This window comes from Megalobrama amblycephala, linkage group LG10 (genome assembly GCF_018812025.1).
Source record: "Megalobrama amblycephala isolate DHTTF-2021 linkage group LG10, ASM1881202v1, whole genome shotgun sequence".
Classification (NCBI taxonomy): Eukaryota; Metazoa; Chordata; class Actinopteri; order Cypriniformes; family Xenocyprididae; genus Megalobrama; species Megalobrama amblycephala.
In genome coordinates, this window is record NC_063053.1 from 30,441,205 (window position 1) to 30,463,535 (window position 22,331).

Sequence of the window (22,331 nt, forward strand, 5' to 3'; positions counted from 1 at the left end):
AACGATTGTATGTAACATAACACCCTATTTGAGCACCTTTCTCATATCTGTGAAAGTGTCAACCATTCTTTAAAACCTTAGCAAAGACTCTCCATAAATCTAATTTCAGTGCTTAATGCTGCTTATGCATATCATGCTTCATATGGGACTTCAAAAAGAGTCAGTTTCAGTATATTGAGCTCTGAAATGACATGCAGCGTTGTAGTAGGGTGAATTGAGATACGTACCGACAGTGTTTCCGAAACCGGTGGGCCTGGTTCCCCCTGCAACAGAGAAGCAATCAAATTCAGAGGAGTGATTTTTGTTCAAATATAAGCAGGTGTCCAAAGAGCTACATTTTGTTCCTAAAATATACAGAATGAGATGAAGTGCAAATGATAACGTACAGTTAACAGATCATTATCACAAACTAAATCAGGACCCTGGTGCGAAGGGGTTTATAGAGTGTTAACAATCAGCTGTAACTGGACATAATGCCACTTACTACACAGTTAAAGGGTTAGTTCACCCAAAAGTGAAAATAATGTCATTAATTACTCACCCTCATGCCGTTCCACACCCGTAAGACCTTTGTTAATCTTCGGAATGCAAATTAAGATATTTTAGTTGAAATCTGATGGCTCAGTGAGGCATAGGGAGCAATGACACTTCCTCTCTCAAGATCCATTAATGTGCTAAAAACATATTTAAATCAGTTCATGCGAGTACAGTGGTTCAATATTAATATTATAAAGCGACAAGAATATTTTTGGTGTGCCAAAAAAATAAAATAAGGACTTATATAGTGATGGCCAATGGCACTTTCATATAGTCAAGGTTATGAAATACAAGCAGATACATCAGTTTAAGTTAAAACCCCTTTGACAAAAACAGGCAGAGCCTGTTTTGAAATTGTTACGCAAATGTAACAATTTCAAAACACTGCTTCATGAAGCTTTGGAGCGTTATGAATCTTTTGTGTCGAATCATGATTCGGATCACGTGTCAAACCGCCAAACTGCTGAAATCACGTGACTTTGGCGCTCCAAACCACTGATTTGACACACTGATTCATTATGCTCCGAAGCTTCATGAAGCAGTGTTTTGAAATCGCCCATCACTATATAAGTCGTCATTTTGTTTTTTTGGTGCACCAAAAATATTCTCGTCGCTTTATAATATTAATATTGAACCACTGTACTCACATGAACTGATTTAAATACGTTTTTAGTACCTTTATGGATCTTGAGAGAGGAAATGTCATTGCTGGCTATGCAGGCCACACTGAGCCATCGGATTTCAACAAAAATATCTTAATTTGCGTTCCGAAGATTAACGAAGGTCTTACGAGTAATTAATGACAGAATTTTCATTTTTGGGTGAACTAACCCTTTAAGCAGTGATTATGCAAAAACATCTGACCACAGATTGCTGTGATTGGCCAATCAGAATCAAATATTTCAGAGTGTTGTGCAATAGGCTTCATGTCAAACTTCAACCAAACAAACAGGAAAACAGGTCTCATCGCATCCACTTTTTCGAAGAAAGTGTTAACGGCAGTATGAACTGACGCCGATATGGACTTCTATAGTAACATGGCTAGTTGTTTTTATTGTTGGCATTTTATTCAATTTTAATTTAAGATATTTTGAAAAATGTCAGTAACCAAATGGTTGATGGACCCCATTGATTTCCATACTATGGAAGCCATTTGGGCCCATCAACTGTTTGGTTACCCATATTCTTCAAAATATCTTCTTTTCAGCAGAACAAAGAAATTCATACAGGTTTGGAACAACTTCAGGGTGAGTAAATGATGACAGAATTTTCATTTTTCGGTGAACTAACTCTTTTTTAAGTGGTTTCTTTTGAAGGCATCTTGTGATTTAATGAAGCACATTCAAAAGTTTTTTGCGCTAAAGTTTGGTGGAAGTTTTTTTGCGCTAAAGAATTATTTTAAAATGATCTGTACTATGGGATTCTACTCATTTCCAAGTAATTATTCAGGCTGATATATTTTAGAAATAGTTCACGCACAAGTGAAAATCTTTCTACGTTTTTAAGTTAAAAAGAAAATTCCTCCATTTTTTAAAGAAACATGTTCTTCTGTGTTCCTTAGAAGAAATAAAGTCATACGGGTTATGAACGACACGAGGGTGAGTAGAGGATGACAACATTTTGATTTTTAGGAAAACTAATTCTGTTAGGCATATCTGGAAAATATTCATAAAAATAAAACAACCTGCTGTTCCCCTGTGCTTATCTGCTCTTAAATAAAGCACTTTCATATAGCCAAGGTTATGAAATACAAGCAGATACATCAGTTTAAGTTAAAACCCCTTTGACAAAAACAGGCAGAGCCTTCCACAAATTCAATTTAAATCCACAGAAACTCCACATCAAAGTTTGCTCAAATATAAAGTTGTGAACACCTAAAGCTGGCCTGTTTGAAGATATTCTGAGTCATTCTATGTTTGAAGAGCGTGACGTGTCTTTCCTACTGTCAGTTTCAATCCAAACTAACGGTTTTCCTCCCTCCCTCTGTCTGACTGGGAGATGAGATGAAAAAGAAGCTAGTTATTCTCTGCTCTAACACAGAGGAGCTCATTAGAACTTCAAGGCTTGAAAACACTGCATTGACAATTACGTGCACACACATGCAAACAAAGAAGCCCAATACTGTAAAAGACAATGGGTAATATGGTAGCTAATTAGAGAATAACATTTGATCTATTGTTTGGAAAGTAGACCCGCTGTGGGCCTTGTGTGTCTGCGTGCACGGGGGGGTTGGGGAATAAGATATCAGAGCAAGAAGCTCTCTTCTACATTCTGTTTCACTGAATTCACAGCTTCCCTGCTGTGAAGGTCTGTCTGTTCTATCAACAGCATCTGTGACACATGGGCCATTACGCTGAAAATAATACATTTGTGATAACAAACATAAATTGTGTTTACAGTACAGTGATGCACTTAAAATGACAGTCTATGGGGCAAGGCACTTGGAACTTGAGGCGAACACAGCAAAAAATTATTTTCTAAATCATTTTTGTATGGATTTACAGGGTTTTTTTTTGTTTGTTTGTTTACTAAAATTGCACAATATACTGCAAAATATATTAAATTAAGTTTTATTATTATTATTTTATCAGACTTGCATTTTTTGTTTTGTTTTAAGAATAAATATAATAACATTTAGGAAGATTTAAAGGTGCCATCGAATTGAAAATTTAATTTACCTTCAGCATAGTTAAATAACAAGAGTTCAGTACATGGAAATGACATACAGTGAGTCTCAAACCACATTGTTTCCTCCTTCTTATATAAATCTCATTTGTTTAAAAGACCTCCGAAGAACAGGCGAATCTCAACATAACACCGACTGTTACGTAACAGTCGGGATCATTAATATGTATGACCCCAATATTTGCATATGCCAGCCCATGTTCAATGCATTACACAAGGGCAGCCAGTATTAACGTCTGGATCTGTGCACAGCTGAATCATCAGGCTAGGTAAGCAAGCAAGGACAATAGCGAAAAATGGCAGATGGAGCAATAATAACTGACATGATCCATGATAACATGATATTTTTAGTGATATTTGTAAATTGTCTTACTAAATGTTTTGTTAGCATGTTGCTAATGTACTGTTAAATGTGGTTAAAATTACCATCATTTATTACTGTATTCACGGAGACAAGAGCCGTCACTATTTTCATTTTTAAACACTTGCAGTCTGTATAACGTTAATGCATAAACACAACTTCATTCTTTATAAATCTCTCCAACAGTGTAGCATTAGCCATTAGCCACGGAGCATAGCCTCAAACTCATTCAGAATCAAATGTAAACATCCAAGTAAATACAATACTTATGCGATTAGACATGCTGCATGATGAACACTTTGTAAAGATCCATTTTGAGGGTTATATTAGCTGTGTAAACTTTGTTTATGCAGTGACGGAGTAGAGAGCTCGGGAGGGGGTGGAGAGCGCGAGCAATTAAAGGGGCCGCAGCCCTGAATCGGCACATTTCTAATTATGCCCCAAAATAGGCAGTTAAAAAAATTATTTTAAAAAAATCTATGGGGTATTTTGAGCTGAAACTTCACAGACACATTCAGGGGACACCTTAGACTTATATTACATCTTGTAAAAAAACGTTCGATGGCACCTTTAACTAACAAACAAAATGCTAGGGTAAGAAAATATAAATTATCTGAGAACATAATTAAACATTAAAAAAATATGAGCTTCATATTTCTACTTTGAAACCCTCTAGAATGCCTTGTCCTATATGCTTCAATGCATAATTGATTTTACCAATGAGTTGAAATTATTAATCTAAAAGTATGCCACAGATGCTGCCAATAGAGCATAACTTGTTTGCAATCTGAAACATTCTTTTAATATTTACATATAATCTCACTATTATAAAGTCTCACAATAAATTTTCATTTTCTTGTTTGTTCATCATACTGTACATTATAGTTTTCCCTGTCACCATATGTGTCACCATATATGTGACTTCCAGTAATAAAATTGATTCCATCCCACAAAACTGAGCAGCATTCCGTGTGCCTGTTTACTGAGGCATTTACTACATGCTACACTCAGCACAACAGCACAAGCAATATAAGCTACATTATTGGATGTAGACATGTTTCCACACACACACACACACACACACACACACACACACACATACATAATGGCTGTGAAAAATATACACATACCTATATAAGGGCTGTGAAAATGAACGTGTTAATGCATGCAATTTTTTTTTTTTTAGATTAACACATTAAAAATATTTTACTTAATTAACGCAGCATCCATTTTTTCCGTCATCCATTAGCTAGAGTTACATTTTATGATCACATTCTTATTCATGCAAATGCTTTTTGCATGCCAAAATGCCCGTTTTGTTGAGTATCCTCGTAAGCAGAGTCTTAAATGAGTTCTAAAGTTTAAAATGAACAGTTGTGAGGAAACGGGATGCGCCTCATGTGCATCAGGTCTTAAAGTGACAGCAGCCTTATAAACCTGCTGCTGTTGTCTTTTAATAAAGCAATAAAAGAAAAAAGAGAAAATTACTCGCTGCTTTTGACTGATTAACTTTTATAGCTTAAATAAGGATTAATCTACATTTAATTTACAATGCATGAAGTGAAGACTGTGAAGTGTTTGACAACTTTATTCAATTTCTGTATATATTTTCTACCCGTTAGATCAAATATTTAAAATATACTGTCTTTGTTTTTTATGCATTAATTTGGAGATTAAATGTGAAGTTATTACAATATAAAATATATTTTAAAAAAAAGATTAATGTTACATGTTATTAATCACAGAAAAAAAATATAATTTTTTTTTAATCGATTGACAGCACTTTTACACACACACATATATATATATATATATATATATATATATATATATATATATATATATATATATATATATATATATATATATATACACACTACGTATATATACACACTACGTATATATATAATTGGTAAGAATTTATGTCTTTGAAAGCAGTTGCTTTTATATAAAAATACAGTAAAAATGAGGAATTGTGAAATATTAACTAATTGTGAAATATTAAATATTCTATTTAAATATATTTTAAAAATGTAATTTATTCCTCTGATAGAAGGCTTAATTTTTCAGCATCATTACTGCAGTCTTCAGTGTCAAATCATTCTAATTTGCTGCTCAAGAAACATTTCTTATAATTATTATTAATGCTATGCTGAATGTCAGCAAATGTATGTCTCATTCACCATCATTACATTTTATTGGGATATACAGAATAAGAAAAAAAAAAATTACATAAATAATATAAATGACAAATAAATATATAATAATTTCAATATGTACCTTTTTTTCTAAAAGTAGTCAAATGTTTCTGATAAAATTCAGAATTATTTTTTTGTCCCTTCTGTTCAAACCTATTATGCAGACATTTCTCCCACAAAAATAATAGTCTGACCTTTCTGACGTCATATTTGAGTTTCAACAAATAACTACTGATAAGGCTATCACCACAAATTTATGGGAAAGCAATATCAAATACCTGACTGCTAATCTGAATATTGGGCTGAAGGTGTCTTTAGCAGATATGGCCCTGGTACATTAGGACTACAGTGGGAAAAATATGAGTTTTCAAAAGTTTAGGGGTGACATTTTCAAACTTTAAAATAAAAATGTATTAGAAATGTTCAAATGGCACAGTTTCCTAAGAATGACTCGCATACAGACTATGGCTTTCTACAGTATGTATATAGGAACTCTGGAAAGCTCCCTGACTGAAAAACATCCTTAAGATCATAGATACTCTGCCTCTATCTCTCTCTGTGCTACGGTTTGTAAAGGTTGTTACAAGAAATCAAACTGGCAGGCCGACTTACTTTATCACCTTTGAGACCAGGTAGGCCTTGAGGTCCAGGATCCCCTTTCAAACCCTGAGGAGACACAACAAACAGGAACCAGTTTAATCACAGAGTCTGCTACCTCACAGCATCCTGACAGGATAACTTAGGGGAAATCTTTCCAGTCAGTGAACAATGTATCAGTTTGACTTCCTCCAAGTTAAGCATTCAGCAGGGAACCACTCCAGCCATCTTTTCGTAAAATCATGCTGTATGTGTTTGGCGAAGCGGCGAGAATGAGTGTCTCAAGGTGTTGATGTGGTCTCATTTACATGACAAATCTGTTTAGTTCTGCACTTTTTAGTGAATGATTTGCACAAATCGCACACCCGAAATATACAAAAACGCTCTCTTTCAGAAGCCCTCCGGCTGGAGTCGGGATTAGAATTCCCATCACCTGCCTGCTAGAGCTTTGTGAGGGGGAATCTGATTGGAGATAAGGCAAAACCACAGGCAAAGTCAAAAGTCATAGTGCTTAAAAGCAACAGAGAGAGAACAGGTGGGGGAGAAAAAAAGGGGAATACAAGAAGGTGAGGGAGGGAAAACTGGCCAAGAAGAGGTGGCTGATAAACGAGGCCTGACACGTATTGACAGGTTAAATTTACAGCAACTCTTGTTAGGTGTGACACATCAAGACCGGCAGCTACACAGAGAGAGATTTCTGAAATAAGTCAGAGGGTACTTAGAGAGAAGGGAACACTGGCCCTCAAAACACAGCAATTTGTCTTAGTTAAGCTTTCGAGTGAGACTATTAATACTGAATTATATTAGGCTCAGATGAGCGCCTTGCCCTTTTTTTAATCATGTCTCGGAGTTCGCGGATAGAGATGCGACTAATTTACTCTTATGATGGCGAAGCTTGTCAAGACAGTTGAGTGAAAGCTCGTTCTCGAGAACACTAATCTGGAGCCATGTCTCCATAAAACAAGATCAATACAAATAAAGTGTGTAAATCTGGAAAACCTTCTTTTGCATCAGCTGTCTTACTATGAGACTCGTTCTGTGAGAATGATGATGGTGAAGCTTTCCAAAAAAAAAGTTATTCAAAATAGAATATTAATTTTAGGTATGCAATCTTAGCACTTCCCATTCTCTGGCTGTTGTTCAAAAGAGTGCAAATGAAATTGCAAGAGAACACTTGCTTGTTAATTGGGGTAATGCACACACCTGCAGACCGGTCGGTCGGTTGGACGGACGGATAGATAGACATAGAACGACAGTATCTGTCACAAAAGAATGAACAATAGAACGATAGATATAATGATAGAACGATAGATAAAACAACAGAATGACAGAACGAACAATAGAAAGAACGAAAGAATGATATAATGACAGAACGATAGAACATGATAGAACGAAAGATAGAACAACAGAACGATAGATAGATAGATAGATAGATAGATAGATAGATAGAACGACAGAATGATAGAACGATAGATCAGTAATAGAATGTCAGAGATAGAATGACAGATAGAATGATAGAACGACATTTAGAACAACAGAATGACAGACAGAATGACAGAACGACAGATAGATAGAATGACAGATAGAATGATAGAACGTCAGAGATAGAATGACAGAACAATAGAACGACTGAACGATAGAACAACAGATAGAACAGAACGATAGATAGAACGATAGATAGAACGACAGAGAACGACAGAACGATAGATAGAACAACAGAACAAAGGAACGAACAATAGAATGATAGATATAATTATAGAATGATCGATAGAATGACAGAACATGATAGAACGACAGATAGAACAATAGAACGACAGGTAGAACGACAGAACAAAAAAAAACGAACAATAGAACGATAGATATAATGATAGAACGATAGATAAAACAACAGAATGACAGAATGAACAATAGAAAGAACGAAAGAATGATAGAATGACAGAACGATAGAACATGATAGAACGAAAGATAGAACAACAGAACGATAGATAGATAGATAGATAGAACGACAGAACGATAGATCAGTAATAGAATGTCAGAGATAGAATGACAGATAGAATGATAGAACGACATTTAGAACAACAGAATGACAGACAGAATGACAGAACGACAGATAGATAGAACGACAGATAGAATGATAGAACGTCAGAGATAGAATGACAGAACAATAGAACGACTGAACGATAGAACAACAGATAGAACAGAACGATAGATAGAACGACAGAACGATAGATAGAACAACAGTTAGAACAACAGATAGAACGACAGAACAAAAGAACGAACAATAGAATGATAGATATAATTATAGAATGATCGACAGAATGACAGAACATGATAGAACGACAGATAGAACAATAGAATGACAGGTAGAATGACAGAACAAAAAAAACGAACAATAGAACGATAGATATAATGATAGAACGATAGATAAAACAACAGAATGACAGAACAAACAATAGAAAGAACGAAAGAATGATAGAATGACAGAACGATAGAACATAATAGAACGAAAGATAGAACAACAGAACGATAGATAGATAGAGATAGATAGATAGATAGATAGATAGATAGATAGATAGATAGATAGATAGATAGAACGACAGAACGATAGATCAGTAATAGAATGTCAGAGATAGAATGACAGATAGAATGATAGAACGACATTTAGAACAACAGAATGACAGACAGAATGACAGAACGACAGATAGATAGAACGACAGACAGAATGATAGAACGTCAGAGATAGAATGACAGAACAATAGAACGACTGAACGATAGAACAACAGATAGAACAGAACGATAGATAGAACAACAGAGAATGACAGAACGATAGATAGAACAACAGTTAGAACAACAGATAGAACGACAGAACAAAAGAACGAACAATAGAATGATAGATATAATTATAGAATGATCGATAGAATGACAGAACATGATAGAACGACAGATAGAACAATAGAACGACAGGTAGAACGACAGAACAAAATAAACTAACAATAGAACGATAGATATAATGATAGAACGATAGATAAAACAACAGAATGACAGAACGAACAATAGAAAGAACGAAAGAATGATAGAATGACAGAACGATAGAACATGATAGAAGATAGAACAGAACGATAGATAGATAGAACGACAGAACGATAGATCAGTAATAGAATGTCAGAGATAGATTGACAGATAGAATGATAGAACGACATTTAGAACAACAGAATGACAGACAGAATGACAGAACGATAGATAGAACGACAGATAGAATGATAGAACGTCAGAGATAGAATGACAGAACAATAGAACGACTGAACGATAGAACAACAGATAGAACAGAACGATAGATAGAACGACAGAGAACGACAGAACGGTAGATAGAACAACAGATAGAACGACAGAACAAAAGAACGAACAATAGAATGATAGATATAATTATAGAATGATCGATAGAATGACAGAACATGATAGAACGACAGATAGAACAATAGAACGACAGGTAGAACGACAGAACAAAAAAAACGAACAATAGAACGATAGATATAATGATAGAACGACAGAATGACAGAACGAACTATAGAAAAGAACGACAGAACAATAGATAGAATGACAGAATGATAGAACTTGATAGAACAACAGATAGAACAATAGAACGACAGAACGACAGATAGAACAACAGATAGAACTACAGAACGATAGATAGAATGACAGACAGAACGATAGATAGAACAATAGAATGGCAGAATGACAGAACGATAGATAGAACATTGAACGAAAGAACGAACAATAGAACGATCGAACAAAAGAAAGAATGATAGAACGATCGAACGAACAATGAATGAACAAACGAACGACAGATAGAATGACTGATAGAATGATACAATGGCAGAACAAATGATAGAAAGAACGACAGAACAATAGATAGCATGACAGATAGAATGATAGAACATGATAGATAGAACAACAGATAGAACAACAGATAGAACGACAGAACAAAAGAACGAACAACAGAATGGCAGAACAGTAGATAGAACGACAGATAGAACATATAGAACGACAGAACAAAAGAACGAACAAATAGAACGATGGATATAATGATAGAACAATAGATAGAACGATAGATAGAACAATAGAACGACGAAACGACAGATAGATATAACGACAGATGAACAATAGAACGACAGATAGAACAATAGAACTGAATTGTCATATACAATATGCTAGTGCAAGTATATAACAATTAGTTCAAACTTTGACCTGTGGAGGGCAGTAATACACTTAGCAGTGTCTACACTGCCGGAATTCTAATAGAGAAGAAGAAGAGAGCTTCAAGATGGGCATTTATGGTTAACCCTCTGGAGTCTGAGGCTGATTTGGGGCCTGGAGAAGTTTTGACATGCCCTGACATTTGTGCTTTTTTCAGTTGTTCATAAACATATTAATGACACAAGTGTCATTACACTGTATTCAGCACAAACTAGGCTACCATAATATGTGAGGAACATGTGTGTACATGTTTGTGTTTTTGAAGGAATAACGTTTATGCGTGGTTACTGAAAAAACAAAAAACTTAACTTCACTGATATAAGGCCAATAAAAGTATATTAAATCTGTGTTCACAAGACTTTTGGGTATTGAAGGTTGTAGACTAGAGTTTTTGCTTCAAAATTATGTAAAAATTATGCTGACTACTCTTTCATTTATAACAATATACTGATTTAGTTTTTGTAAGACACTTTTTGCCAAGAAACACGGTATGCGAGGAGGCGTGAATCTCCATGAATAATGGCTCATTCTCACCTGTGAAGACAAAAGAATTGAATAGTAATGACCTGAAAAGACTTGCATATTAATGAGGCATTTCAGTCAGGTAGGCTGTGAAAAAAAACTTCTGTGATGTCTCAAGCTCATCATGGTATATGAAACATACAGAAAAATTTTATTACAATATAAAATAATGGTTTTATATTATACTTTAAAATATAATGTATTTCTGTGATGCAAAGAGTCTGAATATAGGCTTTTAGTTTAAAAGCATGCACATTTGGAGAAATATAGGATTCTCATATGTTTATGTCAATTTTCTATACAGATGAGTTATTTTTTATTTAATATTCATTATCTCTATGAGCGCTGGTGTTTGCAATTCATACTGCAGCCGGAGGGCGCTCTGTGCATTTTAGTCCACAAATTCACCTAAGAAGAAGACGATATTCCATGAATGGTGTTTACCAATTCATACTACAGCCGGAGGGCGCTAAAGAAACAAAAACTCACTTAAAACTTATCAATAGAAGAAAACAAACAGGAATTTACTGAATGTCTTCCAGAGATCGCTAATCATGGCTTTTTCATCCAGATAAACAATTTTCAAGGCAATAAATACACGATTGAGATGATGAATGCATGTGTTGTCTCTGAATTTGCCTGTGAATAGCGCTGGCTCCGTGGGTGTGGCCGCATTAGTGGGTAATGAGCTGAATCACGGACTTCTGACATGGCTCTCTTTTCATACAGATTACATAAACACAGAATGTTTGTTTTCGATTTGACTTGCACGATTTAAAACCTGACATTTCAACGTTTTGTTAGACATAAGTATGAATTTTTTGTGATTAGTATTCACTAAGTTACACTTCATTTTCTGAGAACTATCAGATTGGAGTTCGTTCAGAGGGAGATGAGAGATCACGCATCATGTTAGTTTTCTTTATTTTACAAAAAGCACAACATTTTGTTTTTACTCTGAGTGTATACAAATAAAAGGAGATATTCTATAGTTTCAATTGATGTATTACTTATGTCTCTATGACAAAAAATGACAGAGTATTTTAAGTCTGTTTTGCTGCAATGTGAAAAAAAACCTGCAAAACGCGCCGGCGCGTTTTTAGACCTCAGAGTGTTAAAACGTATATAATTTAAAAAATTTTTTAGAAAATGAGTGTTTTTTTTTTTAATCAAAAACCTTTTTTATCAATTTCATTTCGATTGAAGAAAGAAGGACATGGATATCTTGGATGACATGGGGGTGAGTAAATTATCAGAAAATTTTAATTTGAAAGTGAACTAATCCTTTAAGGCATTAACTAACATTAAGTAATGAGACCTTATTGTAAACTTACCAATTAATTAAAATGGCAAAATAACCATTTTCAAGATAACTTGCCGCCACTCACATGCAAAACTCATGTGACAACGTTGCATGCTACAATTTAAAGCATTTATCGTTGCATAATACCTATTATTTCACTTACTAGCAAGCGATTACATTTCTACACCTATCGTTTCAAGACCAAACTTTGCTATAACTTTTGCCAAACTGGAGCTATAAAAATGTATATGCAAATAAGAATCAGCACTTGAACTTAATCAGGATTGCAGTACTGTGAAAACACAGGTGGAGGTAAAGCTCACATTGGGACGGCATGATGGAGGTTAGACTGTGGCTGCTTCTAAATGATGTATGTTCAGAGGGGTCTTTGGAGAGATCACTCCCGTCCTGCTTTTAGCAGAATCTAATGACTCCTTGAGGGAACCAGTGCACCTTTCCTTTGTTGTTCCACCTCCCCGAGAGCGGCCCCAGTTAAGAACAGCTGCATTGGCCCTTTTCAGAGAGGCCTGATTTGAGCTCCAGGCCTACAGGCTGTTCCAACCTCGGGAGTGAGGATGGAGAGGCTGACTACATAGTTAGCCTCTGCTTGCCCTGGGCATTTCAGCACAAGCGGGGAGGTGAAGGATGGGTTAAAATCAGGGCTGTGTCCCTCTCCAGGTCCCGTCACATCAGCGTGAGGTCAAAATGCCGCAGGGATGCTGCTCACTTGCCTGATAATTATGTACAGCACAGCGCGTCCTGGCTGCAGAACAGGCCAGGTCACAAAACAATCTGGCATCTTCCCAATACAGAGGCACATGCAGCGTTCCCAAAAAGTGTTTGGACACTGAAGCCACTCTTAATGTATGAATATAAATCACATCAGATTATATATTTAAAGAAATGGCTTTCATTTTGTTTTAAAGAAGTTTAGCACACTTAAAACACTTCCTAAAAAGATGAACAGCTTCTACTGAAGTCTATTTCTACCTAAACAGGCTTAAATTGATCAAATTACAAAACAATAGACAAAAAAAAATCTAATGGAAACATGGTTATTCAGCTATAACATCTGTATGATTTCATACACATCCACTAACAGTTTTGGGTAGATCACTTACAAATTGTAGTCTGTTACGGATTCCAAAATACATGACAAAAATTGAGAGTTAAATAACGTAATCCATTACATTACACATTTAAGGTAATATAATCTGACTACTAGACCATTTGATTACTTTTAGATTACTTTTGACCATTTATTACATTGAATTGAATAGGATAATCTTGTACCATATTGATATAAAAAGACAGAGAAATGACATAATTGACATGAATTTGTACATTTTAATGTGTTTGAAAGACAAAAGCCTTCCAAAGACAGTAATACATGGTTAAATGACTCACTAATGATAATTAAAATAATAATGTGTTCGTCAGGGACTGATTAGATATGCAATGTTGAGAATGATTTCTGTAAATGCACTGATCCAAACCCATAAGACTTTCGTTCATCTTCGGACCACAAGAATCTTTTCAATGAGATATGAGAGATTTCTGTCCCTCCATAGACAGTCTATGCAATTGAAATTTTGATGCTTCAAAAAGTTCATAAAGAGATCGTAAAACTAACCCATATGAATCGAGCAGTTTAGTCCAAATTTTCTGAAGAGACTCAGGCCCCATTTACACTAGTGCGTTTTCGTTTTAAAATGGCGTTTTAAAATGAAAACGATCCTCGTCTACACTGGCATTTCCACAGTGTTTCAGAAACAATCTCCGTCTACACTACATGACCAAAATTGCATGTCACATGACCGTTTATGCACACTGGGCATGCGCATACAAGAGTAAACAGATGCCTATTGCGCATGTCGATGGCTGCAGTATTAAAAAAAAAATGCAGAGTTTAATGTCTGCTAAAAATGACTACAAAGCCAGCAAATATTGCAGTTCAGTCTTCATGTTATTGTTTACACGGTCGTCAAGGATACACAGAGCGAATGTGGGCAGCCATGCCATTGTTTTCAAAAGTGTCCGTTTTGATACGTTTACAATGAAAAGCAAGCCCAGTGTTTTCAAACTAAAATGGGCTCTGCAGCATTTTTGAAAGTCGCCATTTTCGAGGTTCGAAAACGCCGGCGTAGTGTAAACGACAGGCGTAACCATGGCAAAACTTATGCGTTTTCAAACAAAAATGCACTAGAGTAAATGGGGCCTCAATCATATGATGAACAGATTGAATTTAGGCTTAGGCCTTGTTCACACTAGTGCGTTTTCGTATTAAAACAGTGTTTTAAAATGAAAACGATTCTCGTCTACACTGGCGTTTCCACAGCGTTTCAGAAACAATCTCCGCCTACACTACACAGCCGAAAACGCATGACCGTTCATTCGTGTACAAGTGTAAACAGTTCCCTCTTGTGCATGTAGGTAGCTGCAGTATATATATAAAAAAAGCAGAGTTTAACTGCACAATGGCTGCTAAAAATGACAACAAAGCCAGCAAAGATTGCAGTTCAGTCTCCATGTTACTGTTTACACGGTCGTCAACGATACACTGAGCGAACGTGCAGAGCTACGCCATCAAAAGTCTCAGTTTTGGTCCGTTTATACTGAAACGCAACCCCTGCGTTTTCAAACTAAAACAGCTCAGCAGCATTTTCGAAAGTCTCTGTTTTCAAGGGTCGAACACACCAGAGTAGTGTAAATGACAGGTGTTACCGCGGCAAAAGTTATGCGTTTTAAAACGAAAACACACTAGTGTAAACGGGGCCTTACATTCACATATAAACTTTCGTCAACCAATTCTCGTGTGTTACGCACAATACGCAGCACATCCGACCTTTCGCAAGAGGTTTGTTCTCGCAAGTCAAGCAGTTTTGGTTGAACTTCTGTTTATGTTCGCTGATCAGTGTTTATATGGGAGAAAAAGCCTAAATTCAATCTGTTCATCATATAAAGTGATGGATCTCTTCAGAAAATTTGGACTAAACCACTCAATTCATATGGATTAGTTTTACGATCTCTATGAACTTTTTGAAGCATCAAAGTTTCAATTGCGTAGCTGTCTATTAGAGGGACAGAAAGCTCTAATGGTGCGTTCACACCGGACGCGAATGAAGCGGTAATGCGCAAGTGATTTACATGTTAAGTCAATGCAAAGACGCGAATTGACATCCTGCGGCACGAATCACGTCATTCGCGCCGCTTCAATCGCGCAAGTTGAAAAATCTGAACTTTGGCGAATTTCCGCGCCGCGTTAACCAATCAGGAGCTTGCTCTAGTAGTGACGTGACGTAGCGAGCTGAGGCAGAAATTCGAAACAACAATGGAGGACAAAATCATCGTCGCTATACATCTTCATACATTTATAGAAACAGAAATAAAAAGGATCGTGTTTGAAAAAGTGAGTGAGGAGGTCGGACAATCTGATAAGTTGTAAAAAACGGTCTTTACTCAATTTGAGCTATATATATATATATATATATATATATATATATATATATATATATATATATATATATATATATATATATATATATATATATATATATACACATATACATACACACACATATTAAGACTACAAGCCAACTAAAGACGACCAATTGAGCTTATTCGCTGTAATTTACAATTATTTCCCCACTGACAAGTTGTGTTTATTCAGAGGAAGTGTGCAGAAAGCAGTGGGAGAGTCTGGGATACATAAAGGAGCGGGAGAGCCCCTCTCATGACGCGAATTCGCGTCTGTTGTGAAGGGATTTTCACGCGCGAATGAAGCAAATGTCACGCACGAATGAAGCGATTAAACTCAAAATGTTCAAGCGTCCAACTACGCGCGAATAGCGCGATTTAATAAATATTGTAAAAATTGTAAATTACAGCGAATAAGCTCAATTGGTCGTCTTTAGTTGGCTTGTAATCTTAATATGTATATATAGCTCAAATTGAGTAAAGACCATCACTCACTTTCTTTCAAACACGATCCTTTTTATTTCTGTTTCTATAAATGTATGAAGATGTACAGTGACAATGATTTTGTCCTCCATTGTTGTTTCGAATTTCTGCCTCAGCTCGCTACGTCACGTCACTACTAGAGCAAGCTCCTGATTGGTTAACGCGGCGCGCGTTACTGTTTACACGGTCGTCAAGGATACACTTAGTGAACGTGCACAGCTACGCCATCAAAAGTTTTTCAAAAGTCTCACGATCCTTTTTATTTCTGTTTCTATAAATATACGAAGATGTACAGCGACAATGATTTTGTCCTCCATTGTTGTTTCGAATTTCTGCCACAGCTCGCTACGTCACGTCACTACTAGAGCAAGCTCCTGATTTATTTAACGCGGCGCAGAAATTCGCAAAAAGTTCAGATTTTTCAACTTGCGCGATTCGCGCGAATCACGCGTTAAGCGCGTCAAACGGCCGAATCGCTCAATTCGCATCGCGTCATTCGCGCCGCTTCATTCGCGCGAATCGCGCCGCAGGATGTCAATTCTTTGCATTGACTTAACATGTAAATCACTCGCGCTTACCGCTTCATTCGCGTCCGGTGTGAACGCACCATTAGGTTTGGAAAGACATGTGGGTAGGAAATTAATAAAAGAATTTTAAATTTTGGGTGAATTAACCCTTTAATTTCACACCAATTGATTACAAAAATAATAAAAGTTAGTTCTGAGAAAAGCTTTAGTATAATTTGTTTGGAGATGCCATTTAATTAAGAGTGACTTGAGTGTCCAAAAGTGTGCAAATCTGGCCAATATCTACACACAGGGACTTGCAGACATGTTTACACACTCACAGACATAATAAACACCCTATAACACCTCTCAAAAACACATTTAACATGCAGCGACTGGTTTCCACAGCGGTTTTACAACTCAAATTCAAATTCTTATCTGGAAAAACGAACACGCTCTGTCTCAGAGGCACGCATGTTTTAAGTAGAGAGAACTGTTGATATGCTGAATGGCAGGCCTTCAAAGACCTTTGGAACAAGATACAGTGGAGTAACAGAGATATCTCAAGCGCTGGCCACAAATGCCAAGAGGGTTACGCCAGGAAATGCTTTTTGCAAGTTTCCGTTTGCTCAGCGATTCATTGCTACAAATGTTTGTAGTGGAGCTCAGGATGATACCATCTGAATTAAACTTTCACTTGGAAAACATGCTGAGCTGCTTCACCATTGCCAGTGATATCTGTCTATCATAGATGACACTGAACTCTACATTTTCAGTATGTCATACGAAAAATGCTTTCTTCAGCTATTCAAGTATTGAAAACAAATTTGCATCCTTTCATAGCATAGGACATCTATATTAACACTACACGTAACCCGTCATATTCTGAAGGATAGTGTAACTAACACGCCACGTTATGCTCCGAGTGTCTCAACGGACAAGTGATACAAGGCGTCATGCGCATTCCATTCTGAACGTTCTCACATAACCCCCGTGGGCCTCAGATATCAGGTATTGACTTTAAAAGACTTAAATTAGCCAGGCATTAGAACATTTTGACTCAGGGTGGTGACTCTGTGTGAATAATGCCATATGTCTTTAGATATAGTAGATTGATCAAGCTTCTTTCATCTTTTCAAGGTGATCACACAGGGTCGGGCTCTCCGGCTGCACCCTTACAATCAAAGTATTAATACACAGCATCAGAACGCACACTGAATCCACAGCAGCATGGCAAAAGAAATGACGTTTTAGCCGAGCTGTGGCCTTGCAAGTCTGAATTGAGTGTGATGAGAAACGAAGAATGGGTGCCACAAAATACTACCAAGACAATTTATGAGATTAATAGAACAATCAGATCAATATTTCATTTGCAGTGTCCTCGCAGGTTGAACACAACAACAAACTAGTTTGATTCACAAATGCATGATTCTTATGAGCTGGTTCTTTTAGTCAGACTCACAAACGTGTGAGTTATTAGATTGAATTGGTCAAAACAGTTTTAAACACATTAATTAGCAGTTTGAATCATTCATATGACTCATTTGACCATTCTTGGCTTGAAATGAATCTTGAAAATAGGGCTGGGCAATATATCGCATGCGATTCTCACGCGCATTTCGTCAGTAAAGCCGGTTCCCTGATTACCGCTAAATCGCCATCACCTGCTTTCAAATGGAGCGCCTTTTAATAGACAGAGCCGTAGTTCACTGATAAGCCACGCAAAATCGGGTTCATTATCGAAGTCGATTCATCTTCGATACTGAACGCGATTTTACGTGGCTTCTCCGTGAACTACGGCTTTGTCTATTAAAAGGCGCTCCATTTGAAAGCAGGTGATGGCGATTTAGCGGTAATCAGGGAACCGGCTTTACTGACGAAATGCGCGTGAGAATCGCATGCGATATATCGCCCAGCCCTACTTGAAAACCGAACTGAAAAGTGTTTATGTGGTTTTTGTACAGCTTATGAATCTGTGTAATGATTGTATAGGGCTTACTAAAAAATTTTCTACATATTTAATATTTTTACAATTTTGAAAACATTTATTAGTATTTGGTTGTTGAGTCTGACGTCACACGGCAGCGCTTCCGGGTCCAAACGCTCTATCTCATACCACAAGAAAACAACAAACGGTGCTAATATACACACACGATGTGGTGTAATACTACCAAAAAAATTTAAATCATAACCTTTATCTTCATACCAAAATCCCAGATGGCCAGACAGTGATTCATCTTTTATAAATCGTTAAAATATTAATGTCTGTCACGCTGTAAGCATGGAGACTGTTGTGTAGACTAAGTATTTTAAATGTTTAGGGTTTTTGAAATGTTAAATGTTTATTATGAATACATAGCGCTCATAAACGGCCGTTGAGAACGGCATTCTCAAGTGAAACGAATCGAGGCTTGGACACAGAAACGGCGTTCCTTACGTCACGACTTAAAGGTACAGTATGTAATAATTTTGACCGCTAGAAGCCTATTCAAAACAAAGGCGTAGCTTGATGACGCCAAGTTCAAGTGCAGAATCTTGGGACATGTGGTCTCCACCTCAACGGACAGTGCAAAAGAATCGGGATAGGACTCGGGAAGAAATCATGTTCATGGATGCGATTATTAACGTTACTGTAGTATGAAGCAGAGAAGGACCGAGTGTTGTGGGAGCTGAACGAGGCCGCTGGAGCGATTGCGCAACACACGCCTCACGAGCAGCTGAACTTTTATTATGTCACAGTCGCTGGCGCCGCTTCCGCTTTTCCGGTCATGAGTAAGCAGTAAGCTAGATCGATTTTAGAATATCATATTAAATATTGGATGGCTTGTGTTGATAAATGCCATGCAATTCATTTTAAAACCTATTGTATGATGGAGAAAATTCTGTATTACTGTTAATAAAAATAAAGCCGCATCTGACTATGTTATGTTAGCTACTTGACAAAATAGTGTTTGTCTCTGAGGCATGGTAAAGCATGGTACTCGCAAAAAAATTTTAAATAAAATTAATTTATTTAAACCATAAGACTAAACATGTTGAGCTATATAACAACAATTCATTTTCTGTCTATAAATATATCGAAACAGTTGTTCCCTTGCCTATTAAAACATGTAATATATTAAAGCATCTTTGGTGTTCCATGGTTTCTACCAAATAAAACCGGAAACTGATACCATGTATGACGCAATTGACAGGCGACTCCTCACACGTCCCGGAGCCTTGGTTAAAACTGCAATTTTCTCACGATTTACAAATAGGAAACATTTGGGATATTTTAAGTACTCAAGTGAACAAAATATATAACACTGGCCTAGTGGTTTTTGGATATTTTACTGCAAAAATATTACATATTGCACCTTTAACAAGCGGATAAAATGTATCATTTTCTCAAAAGTATTTCAGCTAAATAGTATACCGTTGTTATAATTATAGGCAAATAAACCATAGGCAAATAAATTAACAAACTCAAAACTCTTTTCTGTGAAATTATGATTTTCATGATAAAATAATTTTCAACCCATTCTAACTGATGACATACACCATCACAAATCATTCAGTAACACTTTACATAAAGGGTTAGTTCACCCAGAAATGAAAATTACCCCACGATTACCCCTCAAGTCATCCTAGGTGTATATGACTTTCTTCTTTCAGATGAACACAGATATATATTTTTTTAAAATCCCTCTGCCGGAAGCTAGTTATTTTAGATTATAAAGCTTTAAATATGGATATTTTTCTTACAAAAACCCATTGCTTCGCTTTAGAAGGTCTTTATTAACCCCCAGGAGCCGTGTGGAGTACTTTTATGATGGATGGATGCACTTTTTTTGGCTTTAAAATCAGGCCCCCCCATTCACTGCCATTATAAAGCTTGGGAGAGCCAGGATATTTTAAAATATATCTCAGATTGTATTCATCCGAAAGAAGAAAATCATATACAGCTTGGATGGCTTTTCATTTTTGGGTGAACAGTATTATAGAGTCTTATAAAGGTGGTTATTCATGAGACCATACAATGCATATTATATATATATATATATATATCTTTAAGTAAAGTGAAACCAATCATTTTTGCAATTTGGACAAAAACTTCTAACCTCTAAACTTCATTTTAAAAAAAGTGTTTAAAGCATAAACATGCATGTACATTACTGAAAAAGTACAATATAGAGGTCTAGCTTTATTTTTGATCCCTGCCATCTGGCAAGTAGTTGAAGGAATCGGAACTATAATGTTCATTAAGTTTCGCAAACATGTCAAATGAAGCCTAAACTAAATTAGGGTATTGTGCAATGCTCAATCTGTTTGCACCATCTTTGCTTATGTACGTTTTAACACTAGGAAGAATTAACAAATATCTAGATGCAGAATATCAAAAAAAAAAATCAGTCCACACGTACTCTAGCGGCCTGGCTGCCTGCAATCAACATACTGTATAAAACAAGGCTATTGCTCAATTAATGTGCGATTTGAAAGGAGTTCATAGCAAAGGAAAGCGTGGAAACTGGAAAGTTCTGACTTTTCAACATCAAGGGCAATCATACTTAATGAGGGAAGTTTGGAAAAAGCCTCCATTATATTAAGAAAAGAAAGCAGATTTTCGAACAGCAGTTGACGGTAGCTTTGTTCACCCTAGAGAGTTATCCGTTCTCGCATATCCATTCAAGCACGCCTTTTTTCAGAGGGAGTAGCTCAGAAGTCTTGGCCGATGCTATCTACAATCCATCTGCCAATCATGTTTATGAAATGGCCATTCATTACTGTAGAAATGATCTTCCCAAGGAAATGTCAAAGTATTCTTTGTGTCTCATATCTGATATTGCACACTCACATTCTTAAACAATTGCAACTCTCACACTGACGTCATGTAAATACCACTATACCGAATACACCGCCTCTGCCCAGATGTCTCAACAAATCGTGTAAAACACTGGCAAAAAATGATCATTTCACAGCTGTGTACTATGAAGAGATGATATATGTCTATTTTCAATGTCTAGTAAGTTACGTTGGGTGTGCTACATCTGCATTAAGGAAATAAAAGACTATTAACTCTCAAATGCAAGACTGACTTCACTAATAACACTAATTATGTACAGAAAAGATTCAAGAAATCTTTCTCTAGAATCAAACCATGATAAATTTAAAGACAATAAAATAAAGTTGACTTTGTGTTTATGTATATTTGTTTTAGCCATGCACATAAATACCCTCATTCTAAAGTTGATGAATATGGATCATTTTAGATAATTGCGCATGCCCACAGCTAGAAATTAGCATAGAAATTAGCATAATACACCCCCAAACCATCTCCATTTAAGGGCTTTTTGTTCAAGCTCTCTCTTTGCACAGTTATTCATCATATAGGATGTATAGGATTCTAGTGTTGTTGATTTAACTCACAA

At 36.3% G+C, this 22,331-nt stretch overlaps 1 protein-coding gene across 4 annotated transcripts in view; it reads right to left on the bottom strand.

Annotated features, from left to right (window-relative positions):
- Window positions 1-22,331, bottom strand: part of LOC125277342 (collagen alpha-1(XIX) chain) — a 230,833-nt gene that overhangs the window by 159,177 nt on the left and 49,325 nt on the right. For all 4 annotated transcript variants that reach the window (XM_048205749.1, XM_048205748.1, XM_048205746.1 and 1 more), the window contains 2 exons: window positions 6,394-6,447; window positions 228-263 (listed from right to left, as the gene is read on the bottom strand). In XM_048205749.1, the coding sequence (XP_048061706.1) occupies window positions 228-263; window positions 6,394-6,447 (90 nt within the window). The remainder of the gene's footprint in view (window positions 1-227; window positions 264-6,393; window positions 6,448-22,331) is intronic.